This window comes from Sycon ciliatum, chromosome 1 (assembly GCF_964019385.1).
Source record: "Sycon ciliatum chromosome 1, ocSycCili1.1, whole genome shotgun sequence".
NCBI lineage: Eukaryota > Metazoa > Porifera > Calcarea > Leucosolenida > Sycettidae > Sycon > Sycon ciliatum.
In genome coordinates, this window is record NC_088643.1 from 72,509,532 (window position 1) to 72,521,573 (window position 12,042).

At 47.4% G+C, this 12,042-nt stretch overlaps 1 protein-coding gene across 1 annotated transcript in view; it reads right to left on the reverse strand.

The window, feature by feature from the left end:
• Positions 1–120: 120 nt before the first annotated feature.
• The window catches only part of LOC135805304 (fibropellin-1-like), a 19,251-nt gene continuing 7,329 nt past the window's right edge, over positions 121–12,042 (reverse strand). The window contains exons 8-22 of the mRNA XM_065319324.1: positions 12,029–12,042; positions 11,112–11,225; positions 9,825–9,938; positions 9,037–9,150; positions 7,724–7,837; positions 7,110–7,223; positions 6,164–6,277; positions 5,174–5,287; positions 4,858–4,971; positions 3,808–3,921; positions 3,514–3,627; positions 2,887–3,000; positions 2,273–2,343; positions 1,829–1,928; positions 121–1,555 (exon numbers count right to left, since the gene is read on the reverse strand). The exon at positions 12,029–12,042 is cut by the window's right edge and continues 100 nt beyond it. Of these exons, the coding sequence (XP_065175396.1) occupies positions 555–1,555; positions 1,829–1,928; positions 2,273–2,343; positions 2,887–3,000; positions 3,514–3,627; positions 3,808–3,921; positions 4,858–4,971; positions 5,174–5,287; positions 6,164–6,277; positions 7,110–7,223; positions 7,724–7,837; positions 9,037–9,150; positions 9,825–9,938; positions 11,112–11,225; positions 12,029–12,042 (2,440 nt within the window). The 3' untranslated portion in view covers positions 121–554. The remainder of the gene's footprint in view (positions 1,556–1,828; positions 1,929–2,272; positions 2,344–2,886; positions 3,001–3,513; positions 3,628–3,807; positions 3,922–4,857; positions 4,972–5,173; positions 5,288–6,163; positions 6,278–7,109; positions 7,224–7,723; positions 7,838–9,036; positions 9,151–9,824; positions 9,939–11,111; positions 11,226–12,028) is intronic.

Here is a 12,042-nt window from a genome sequence, read left to right on the forward strand (position 1 = left end):
AGTCGATGTACCCACTTGAATTTTCACTCTAGTTCAGGTTGGCGACGGACTCGGTTCAGGGACCTTGTATCGTATCGCCTCCTAACCTCATCTAGTCTATCAAATGGCACAGCAGCACCCTGGTTTTGATGCAAGTTCTTTGTTTATATTAGTAAGCTGCAAATAGCTGCAAACACAGCAAAAAAGAAGAAAACTAGAATGAAATATTTATCAGCTGCCAAAGAAAGCTGCCTTCGCAGACAAAAAGACGGATGAGTGGAATAAAAGGTGTGTTCTACTATTAAAAATTAGTTCAAAGCTGGCGAGAAAGGACAGTTTCAGGGAAGGGACAAGGTGTTCAAAAATGTGCAAATCTGCACATGTACTGCAAGCGGGCAAAAGCATAGGGAGTCAAGAGTCAGTTGTGGGCTTGGGTATCTACTTACCTCCTCATGCAGCAAATAGGAGTAGGGCATGCTAGATGGGGCTAGAAGAATAGCATTAACCATTTACCACATAGTAGTAGTAGGGTAATGGTTAAAAAGAAGCATGGGGAAATGTACTACGTCTTGTTTTCAGCCACGGAACACGTTGACTGCTCTCTTCTTGCACTCGCCATCACCGGCAGCCATGTCACATCGCAGAACACGATCAGTGTCCGCTGTGACACACTGGCACGAGCAGCACTTGTGAACTTTCTGCTCCACCATGGCGACGGTGCGGTTGACGAAGGCCTCCACGTACGATTGATCCAGCTGGTCCACGCGCATGAGGGCCTTCAAATCCCACGCCGCGCCACCGAGTTCCAGCGCTACCGAAGTGTAGTCGCGGCGAGTTTTGCGATAGTGGAACTGCAGGTATCTCTTGATGTATTCTGGAGTGGACGTGGTGTATCCGCCGGAGTTGTCTGCCGTGTAGAGCTTGCCGGTCGCGTCGACACCGAAACCGCCCTGACCCTGGTGCCAGAAGGTGTTGTCGACGATGGCCTCCAGCTGGGCTCCGCTCTTGCGGATCATTCTCTTGACGGAGCTGCGTGAGATCCGCGCACCGCCGCGTTGGTGAACGTCTCGGTCCTCGTCGGAGATGAAGAGGATGATCGGTGCAATGTGTGCCTCCCTCAGTCGCAGCAGCTGTCTCTTGGACTGCGGGTCAGTGATGTTGTTCAAAGCGAACTGGATTGCGTAATAACCGTCTTCGTGTGAGCCATCATTTTGAAGATTGCTGCACGCATGGCCAAAGCCGCTAATGTCGTACACTCGTTGATTGGCGGTGTTGACGAGAACATGCGGTGCTGGAACTGGCCGGTTTGTCCGCCGGTAGAAGTTGCCAAAGCCGACCAGACTGTACTGGTTGGGAATGCCAGGGTAGAGACCAAAGCCGTGCTCCTTCAACGACTCGTCCAGCCTTTCCACGAGCGTGTGGAGTCTCTCCTTGCGTGCTGCCTGCATGCTTGCCGACTCATCGCACACAATGATGATGTCGGCAGCTGTTTGCCCACAGTTAGGTGACCCAGCTCTGGTTGTCAACGTCTGGTATTGGCGGAGAAAGTCCGCCGGTAGTGGTGCACCACACTTCACTGCACATCCAAAACAAGACGGAGAAGTGCAGTTGCAGACACAGTGAGAACAGAACAGAGCCATGCATTAGACCAGAGCCATGCATCAGAACGAAGGGCATTCGGACGCAAGGCATGATTGCAACACTGCAGTGTGACGGGGCATATTGAGCTGTATTGAACTGGGCAGTGCTCCCCCCCCCCCCCCCCCCATCATCCCCTGTCAGTCCTATTGTGCCGGCGAGGCAAAGAGTGCTCACACCGAGTACCGGCGAGTGCTAAGCCTTGACTGACCTTCGCATGTTGGTGGCTTGGGTGACCATTGCCCGTTCATCTGGCACACCAGCTCCCGCATTCCCTGCATGCTGTAACCATGATCACATGTATATCTCACCTGCATGCACAGAACACAACAATCGGGTAGCACAACAGTGAGTGACCCAAAGCTCAAAGAAAATAATGTTGTGTTATCATAAGTGTGCCTGGGCAAAAGTGTGGAATTTCTCCCCTCACCATCGGTCCATGGAACAAAGTCCACAGGATTTGTGTGCAGAAGAAAATCTAAAAAGCAATGATTGCACTCAAATGTGTGCAATTGGCTCCGGGAACTATGTCCCGTGACATGCAGACCAAGGAAATACAGTCTCGAGTCCGTAGAGCCTCTTGCCCCGCAAATACAGCGACACTGGATTTGCACCAGTTCGTACTCGCAGGCATGTAGGCACAGCAGTCTCTCACCTTGTCTTGGTACAGCGTGGTTGTGTAGCGCCGATAGCCATTCCCAATGGAAGGAGGTGTGCCGCATTGAACTGTGGAAAGGAAATGAGGAGCATAGAGTACTCGTACAGAGCATGCATGATTGGAACGAGTTTGAGACTATGTAACATGCGCACAGCACCACCACCGCACACCAGGCAGTAGCCCATGCTGCCTGATTTGATCGACAATTACAGTCCGACCTCGCTTATCCGGTCCTCTTTTATCCAGATCCCTCACCATCCGGAAGAAAATCTTTGGTTACCGATTTACAGCATATGCCGTACATACATGCATAGAGCATGCGTGTTCGATTATCCGGTTCCCTCGCCTATCCGGATATTTCTTGTGGAAACCAGATGTGTGCGGTTAAGCGAGGTCTGACTGTAATACTGCTCACCGGCGAGCCAGAAAGCAACAGCAGTGCATACTGTGGTGATGATCCAAGCCCCAGCAATCAATCATGCAGTGCTGCTCAATGAAATCCAGTCCAGTCACTTAAGTACACGCCGGGCGTTGCACCAACCTAGGACTGCTATTGGTGTGAACACTGGGCTGCAGTGTACCTCAATGAGAACAACTCCGTCGCAGCTTACCTGTTTCACATAGTGGACCAGTGAATCCAGTCGTGCAGTTACAACTGACACCATTGACTCGATCTGTGCACGTCGCACCGTTGCGGCATGGGCTTGAGAGACAATCGTCAGGATCTGAGAAATGTAGATGTGAAGACACACCAGACGGAACATGGGGAGTTGTGAGGGTTGCTCACACCCGTCAGTGTATGCCAGCATACATAGTATACTTCGTTCGATATCTACAATGTAGTATACCTACTGTGCTGCGTTATCAGGTTGCTTTTGTTGAGGGGTTTTCCGCTTCGGAATCCCCCTGTTGAAGTGCGCTCAGAAGCGAGTGCGAGCAGTCAACAGAAGCGGCAAGTGACAGTGCCGGGTGCGCTGAATGCCCTTGAGCGAGGTGTGAATCTCACGGGTGATTTGTCTGCACGAAAGCGTTCTATTCCCAACACCTGTCAATAATATGAGTAATAGTACAAGGAAGTACATGTGTTTGCAAGGATCGGTATGCCGCAAAGTATGGGACCTTGCTCTAAAGACCAATACTTTTACTGTACATATTTAGTGTTGAATAATACAGCACTGTTCAGCACTGTTCAGCACTGTTGAGCAGTGACAAGAGAAGAGCATTGTTGGACAGGTTACCTGTTCCACACTGTGGGTCAATATACCCAGCTGGACAGTCACAGACAAAGCCGTTAACTTGATCTCTGCATGTTGCACCGTTCTTGCATGGACTCGACTTACAGTCGTCAGAATCTAAGATAAGCAGAGACCAAGACCAACCAGAACACAAACAGTAATGCACCAGAAGCCATAATTATGCAGAAGAAGAGGGGGAGAAAGAGGACAAACGCAAGGAGGCTAATATTGAAGATAGGGCACATACACACTCACACGCACAAACACAAACTTTTTTTGAACGTTTCCATCACTCACCTGTTCCGCACAGTTCACCAATGTACCCAGCTTGACATTCACAGACAAAGGCATTGACTCGATCAATGCATGTTGCACCGTTCTTGCATGGATTTGACTGACAGTCGTCAGGATCTAAGAGATGTCACAAAAACCAAGATATCTCTCAGGTGAGACCAAAACATCAGTGCCCCAGACATGAAGCTAGCCCTGGGACAGTGACTGAGCAGCTAGCTGGAGTAGAGGCAGCTTGATGAGCTCATCACGTGGTCTTACACAGTAGTACGCATTGCTCTGCGAATCAGGACTACATCATGGATGCATGTTACATGTATACAAGGCGAGGACGCATAGTGCTCCTGGCTACAACCATAACCCTGTCAAAATATCGAAAAACATGTTAAAGTACCAAGCAAGGCTTCTGTGTATATATCATGGATGCAGCAGTACCCTATGTTACTGCAACTTTGACAGCAACATGTATTTGGACAATGACTGGAATGGTGAAATCATCAGAATAAAGAACGGGATTCAGGAAAAAAGGATGAGGAGAAGGAGGAGGTGGAGGGAGTGAAAGTTGAGGAGTGTGCGAGGGAGGAGGAGGGGCAGGAAGTCAGACTACAGTCCATTCATCGGAAACAGTCCCGCTGGCTTTTGAAAGTCGGATTTGGGCTGAATTGAGGATCAAAACCCACTTTAAATCTCAAAAATGTGGGTTTTGGATCTTTCTTCTCCATACATTTTGCCAGGGCATACCTGTCCTAATTTCGCAAAACCTGGCTGAATTTCTATTTCCCTGTTCTTGGACTTTTGTGGCCTCAAATGTGGCAAGGAGTAATTGCACGGGTCACACAATGCAGAATGTAATGTTGTTTTCATGATATCTACAACTATGTGCGGGAGACAAAAAGTTAGGGTGCCAGTTTCCAATGAATGGACTGTAGTCATACGTGAAATATTAATCTTTTTTTTCAGGATTACCCAAAGGCTAGCTTATAGTTGAGTATTGAATACAGCACTGTTCAGCACTGTTGAGCAGTAACAAGAGAAGAGCATTGTTGGACAGGCTACCTGTTCCACACTGTGGGTCAATATACCCAGCTGGACAGTCACAGACAAATCCATTAACTTGATCTCTGCATGTTGCACCGTTCTTGCATGGACTCGACTTACAGTCGTCAGGATCTAAGATTAGCAGAGACCAATATCAACCAGAACACAACAAGTAATGCACATGCAGCCATATGCAGAAGAAGAGGGGGAGAAAGAGGTGACAAAAACAAGAAGATTAATATTGAAGATAAGGCACATACACCCCCCCCCCCCCCCCACACACACACGCACGCACAAACACAAACTTTTCAAGTTTAACGTTTCCATCACTCACTTGTTCCACACAGTTCACCGATGTATCCAGCTTGACATTCACAGACAAAGCCATTGACTCGATCTGTGCAAGTTGCACCGTTCTTGCATGGATTGGACTTACAGTCGTCAGGATCTAAGAGATGTCACAAAAACCAAGACATCTCTCAGGTGAGACCAAAACATCAGTGCCCCAGACACTGTGACTGAGCAGCTGGAGTAGAGGCAGCTTGCTTGATGAGCTCAACACATGGTTATACACAGCAGCATGCCGCATTGCGCTGCGAATCATGCCATCAGTGACTACATCAGGGTCTCATACAGTAGTATGCATCGCTCTGCGCATGGACTTCATCACCATGGTTTTATTTCAGCGAGCACACAGTTGATTGCTCTAGTCCACAGTTCAGAGACTGCTTTCTTGTCCTGGATAGGGAATACGAGCACCACGCTGGGTAAGTCGAACCATTGAACAGCAGTGCTTACGACTTTGTAAGTTGACAGTGGTGGTGGTGGGGGGAGGCAGCAATACCCCATGTTGCTATAATTTTGAGTACCAGGACGTCACAATCGAGCTATGTTGTTGCTGTGTCATCTGCTATGTGCCATGCGCTATCTGATGTACCAGCCTGCTATGTCGGATATACCACCAGCCATGCATCGATAGGCGTCAGGCGCGAACCAATAATGGTGGCGGTGAGAAGGAGAGCTCTGTGCCAGAATAACTTTGCAGCCTAGAGAGCGTGTGTGGGCAGGCGTGTATTTACCGCCATATTGCCAGGTGTGTCTCCACCACCGGTACGTCATGTACTTGGAAAATTGACTGGAACCGGGTGAAAACATGAGAAAAAAGAATGGGGTCCAGGAAAAAGGCTGAGGAGAAGGAGGAAAGGGTAGGAGGAGGAGGAAAGGGATGATGATGAGGAGGAGGAGGAGGTAGAGGATTAGCCTGATGGGGAAGAGGAGAAAGATGATGGTGCTTCTAAAAGAATTAGGACGGGGATTGACTTACCTGTTCCACACTGTGGGCCAATATACCCAGCTGGACATTCACAGACAAATCTATTAACTTGATCTCTGCACGTTGCCCCGTTCTTGCATGGGTTGGAAATACAGTCGTCAGGATCTGTGAGATCGATGAAACAAGATTGAACAGATCTTAAGGCATCAGAGACTGGGCCGGTATAGCTTACACCTAGAACTTGATGGCTGTTGCTTCAGCACTGAAACCGAAATTACGGCAGTTTAGCCATATAGTTGCCAAGGTGGGAATGAGTAGGCAAGTTCTCTTCTAGGACAGTCAAGCATTGAGCGAATACATGTACCGGGTGTGTAGCGAGATCCTGGAAAAGATGTTTGCGGTTTTCATTTGTATTACTTTTGAAGTACTGAAGTACTGTTTGAGCATCTTGACTTCTTACCTGTCTCAGTAGCACTATAGAGAATGGTCAAAAGTCAATTGTATTGGTTCCCCGGTTATCGAGGTATGCATGAAACTCTAGTGTAGGTTGAGATATTCCGGCTTGAACGGTGTATATCTCCACTTTATCTCCGAGCGAATCCTGATTCAGCTCTGCGATATGTGCATGCAGTACACGTGACCGGAGGGGGAGGGGGGGGGGGGGACTAGTACCGGTATGTCATTTTGTTACTCCTTACCGTGAGTATCTATGATTCTAACAAAGGAATTCTGTTTCGGTCCTTTCAATGATGGTATCAAAACTTGAAAGGGAAATGAAAAGAGGAAGGAGGAGGAGGAGGAGGATGAGGAAGAGGAGGAGGAGGAGGAGGATGGAATGAGGGAAGAGGGAGTGAGCGATAGAGGAGGAGGAGTGAGCGATAGAAGAGGAAGAGAGAGGTAGGAAGTCTGACTCGCCATACATATATTGAGTATTGAATAGAGCACTGTTCAGCACTGTTCAGCAGTAACAAGAGAAGAGCATTGTTGGACAGGTTACCTGTTCCACACTGTGGGTCAATATACCCAGCTGGACAGTCACAGACAAATCCATTAACTTGATCTCTGCATGTTGCACCGTTCTTGCATGGACTCGACTTACAGTCATCAGGATCTAAGATAAGCAGAGACCAAGACCAACCAGAACACAAACAGTAATGTACTAGCAGCCATATGCAGAAGAAGAGGACGAAGACAAGGAGGTTAATAAGATAAGGCACACACGCACACAGGCACATCTCTGAAACTATCTTTATGAACAAGCTATGTTAGACTGAGAAACGTGTGCTGGGATTACACCATTCAACAGCTTGCAAGGTTAATTGATGAATTGACGACCGCTACCAATTTTAGCTTGGTCTACACCACACGGCTGATTGAAGTGGATTTTATGGCCGGTGAATTTTTTTCACAGACACAGACACAGAAGAAACGGTATGGTGTGCATATCTAGTGTGCACGTAGGCATAAAGTAGGAAGCACCCCCTCCCCCCTCCCCCTTCCCTCCAGAGTCGTATTACAAGAAAATTATCGAAACTGCCATTGGCATCAGTTGATGTTATTCCTGACTGCATAAACTGTATTTCATCTTTTATTAACGTTTCCATCACTCACTTGTTCCACACAGTTCACCAATGTATCCAGCTTGACATTCACAGACAAAGCCATTGACTCGATCTGTGCAAGTTGCACCGTTCTTGCATGGATTGGACTGACAGTCATCAGCATCTGAGAGATGTCACAAAAACCATGACATCTCTCAGGTGAGACCGACACACCAGTGCCCCAGACATGTAGCTAGCCCCGGGACACAGTGACTGAGCAGCTGGAGTAGAGGCAGCTTGATGAGCTCATCACGAGGCCTTACACAGTAGTATGCATATGAATCATGTCATGAATGACATCATCATGGGTGCACTAGTATGCATCACTCTGCGAATCATGTCATGAATGACTGCATCATGGGTGCACTAGTATGCATCACTCTGCGAATCATGTCATGAATGACTGCATCATGGGTGCACTAGTATGCATCACTCTGCGAATCATGTCATGAATGACTGCATCATGGGTGCACTAGTATGCATCACTCTGCGAATCATGTCATGAATGACTGCATCATGGGTGCACTACAGTCCATTTCAAAACTATAGACGTGTACCTAGGCAAAAACCGTTATGCCAGCATCTATACCACATAAAATCTGTGATCACTTTGTGCATAAATTTTTCCAAATTGGGCGTCGGTTATCCAATCCTTTAGAAACTATATGAGAGTAATTGTGGAGCGATCCTGAGCAATATTCCGAAAACTATTCTCAAAAAGTTCCAGCCAAATTTGAAATATTTCAAAAACCCTACGCGTCCATAGTTTTGAAATGCACTGTAGTATGCATCACTCTGCGAATCATGTCATGAATGACTGCATCATGGGTGCAATAGTATGCATCACTCTGCGAATCATGACTACATCAGGGTCTCATACACGGTAGTATGCATCGCTCTGCACATGGACCTCATCACCATGGTTTATATCAGCAAGCACACAGTTGATTGCTCTAGTCTTCAAGTTCAGAGACTACTTTCTTATCCTGGATAGGGAATACGGGCACCACGCTGGGTAAGTCGAACCATTGAACAGCAGTGCTTACGACTTTGCAAGTTGACGGTGGTGGTGGTGGTGGGGGGGGGGGGGGGGCAGCAGTACCCCATGTTGGTATAATTTTGAGTACCGGTACGGTTCTTGGAAAATTGACTGGAACGGGTGAGAACATGAGAAAAAAGAATGGGGTCCAGGAAAAAGGCTGAGGAGAAGGAGGAAAGGGGAGGGGGAGGAGGAAAGGGATGATGATGAGGAGGAGGAGGAGATGGGGGAAGAGGAGAAAGACGATGGTGCTTCTGAAAGAATTAGGACAGGGATTGACTTACCTGTTCCACACTGTGGGCCAACATACCCAGCTGGACATTCACAGGTGTAGCCGTTAACTCGATCTCTGCATGTTGCACCGTTCTTGCATGGGTTGGAGATACAGTCGTCGGGATCTGTGAGATCGATGAAACAAGATTGAACATATCTTCAAGCTGCATCAGAGACTATGCTGGTGTAGCGTACACCTAGACTGGCTGTTGATTCAACACTGAAACCTAAATTGCAGCAGTTTAGACGTATAGTTGCCAATGTAGGAATGAGTAGGCAAGCTCTAGTCTAGGGCAGCCAAGCATTGCCGAACGCATGTATCGATTGTTTAGCGAGATCCTGGAGAAGATGTTTTCAGTATTGTACTACAGTGCTTGAGCGTCTCGACTTCTTACCTGTCTCAGTAGCACTATAGAGAAATTAGAATGGTCAAAGTCAATTGTATAGGTTCCCCGGTCATCGAGGTATGCATGAAAGTCTAGGTGGAGATGTTCTTGAACGGTGTACATCTCCACTTGATCTCATTGAATCCTGATTCAGCTCTGCGATATGTGCATGCAGTACCACGGGGGATATGTATTTTAAGTATCTATGATTCTAGCAAAGGAATTCAGTTTTCGAAAGGAATGAGGGAAGAGGGTGAGCAATAGAGGGGGAGGAGGAGAGTGTGAGGGAAGATGAGTGAGTGAGGGAGGAGGACGAGAGAGGGGTAGGACGTGTGACTCATCATGCATATATTGAGTACTGAGTACAGCACTGTTCAGCAGTAACAAGAGAAGAGCATTGTTGGACAGGTTACCTGTTCCACACTGTGGGTCAATATACCCAGCTGGACAGTCACAGACAAAGCCGTTAACTTGATCTCTGCATGTTGCACCGTTCTTGCATGGACTCGACTTACAGTCATCAGGATCTAAGATAAGCAGAGACCAAGTCCAACCAGAACACAAAAAAATAATGCACAATCAGTCATATGCAGAAGAAGAAGACGAAGACAAAGAGGTTTAAAATAGCATAAGGCACACATGCACACATGCCCATCTCTGAAACGATGATAGTCAACAAGCTATGTTAGGCAAAGAAACTTGTGCTGGGATTACACCATTCAACAGCTTGCGAGGTTGATGAATGGACCACTACTATTTTAGCCTGGTCTACATCACATGGCTGATTGAAGTGGATTTTTATGGCTAGTGAATTCATTTTTTTTCTTTTTTTTCACACACACAGACACAGAAGGAACGGTGTGGTGTGCATATCTAGTGTGCACGTAGGCATGAAGTAGGAAACACCCCCCTCTCCCCGGGTCCATGAAACACCCCCCTCCCCGGGTCCAGGAAACACCCCCCCTCTCCCCGGGTCCAGGAAACACCCCCCTCTCCCCGGGTCCAGGAAACACCCCCTCCCCGGGTCCAGAGTCTTAGTACAAGTAAATTACAGGTCAGACCTCGCTATAACGTAATCTCTGGGGGATGGGAGAAATTATGTTATAGCGAGGTTTATGTTGTAGTGAGTTGGGCACACCAATATGCAATATGTATGTCAAAATGACGCTCTTCACTTACTGATTACAACTGTACTGTTTTACATACAGGTATGATGATGACTAGCAAAGATGTGTACAGGCTTGTCAGCAAAGGTGTGACAAGAGTCATGTAGTGCGTGTCTTGTGCATGTGACAAGATTAGAGCCTATAAAAAAGTAATGGGAGTAGTAAAATACCGGTATTTTACTACTCCCTGCTTCCGAGGTGGACAGCTCAGTCTCAAGAAAGGCATGCATGCCGTGTACATAGTCATTTTTATACGATTTTTTACATTATGCTGAGGTCTCCGTGCGCCCGGGACCCAGCAAACAGTGCGTTATAGCGAGCATTACGCTATAGCGGATTATGTTATAGCGAGGAAATTTTGTACAGAAGTGATGCGGTTTCGGCAGGGACATTCACATTTGTACGTTATAGTGAGGTTTATGTTATAGCGGGGGTCGTTATAGCGAGGTCTGACCTGTACCGAAACTGCCATTGCCAGGCTTCAGTTAATGTTATTCCTGACTGCACAAACTGTACTTCTTTTCCATCACTCACTTGTTCCACACAGTTCACCAATGTATCCAGCTTGACATTCACAGACAAAGGCATTGACTCGATCAATGCATGTTGCACCGTTCTTGCATGGATTGGACTGACAGTCATCGGGATCTGAGAGATTTCACAAAAACCAAGACATCTCTCAGGTGAGACCAACACATCAGTGCCCCAGACATGTAGCTAGCCCCGGGACACAGTGACTGAGCAGCTGGAGTAGAGGCAGCTTGCTTGATGAGCTCATCACAAGGCCTTACACAGTAGTATGCATATGAATCATGTCATGAATGACATCATCATGGGTGCACTAGTATGCATCACTCTGCGAATCATGTCATGAATGACTGCATCATGGGTGCACTAGTATGCATCACTCTGCGAATCATGTCATGAATGACTGCATCATGGGTGCACTAGTATGCATCACTCTGCGAATCATGACTACATCAGGGTCTCATACACGGTAGCATGCATTGCTCTGCACATGGACCTCATCACCATGGTTTATATCAGCAAGCACACAGTTGATTGCTCTAGTCTTCAAGTTCAGAGACTGCTTTCTTATCCTGGATAGGGAATACGGGCACCACGCTGGGTAAGTCGAACCATTGAACAGCAGTTCTTACAACTTTGCAAGTTGACTGTGGTGATGGTGGGGGGGGGGGGGGGGGGACAGCAGTACCCCATGTTGGTATAATTTTGAGTACCGGTATGGTTCTTGGAAAATTGACTGGAACCGGTGAAAACATGAGAAAAAAGAATGGGGTCCAGGAAAAAGGCTGAGGAGAAGGAGGAAAGGGGAGGAGGAAGAGGAAAGGGATGATGATGATGAGGAGGAGATTGAGGATTAGCCTGGTGGGGAACGGAGGAGAAAGACGATGGTGCTTCTAAAAGAATTAGGACAGGGATTGACTTACCTGTTCCACACTGT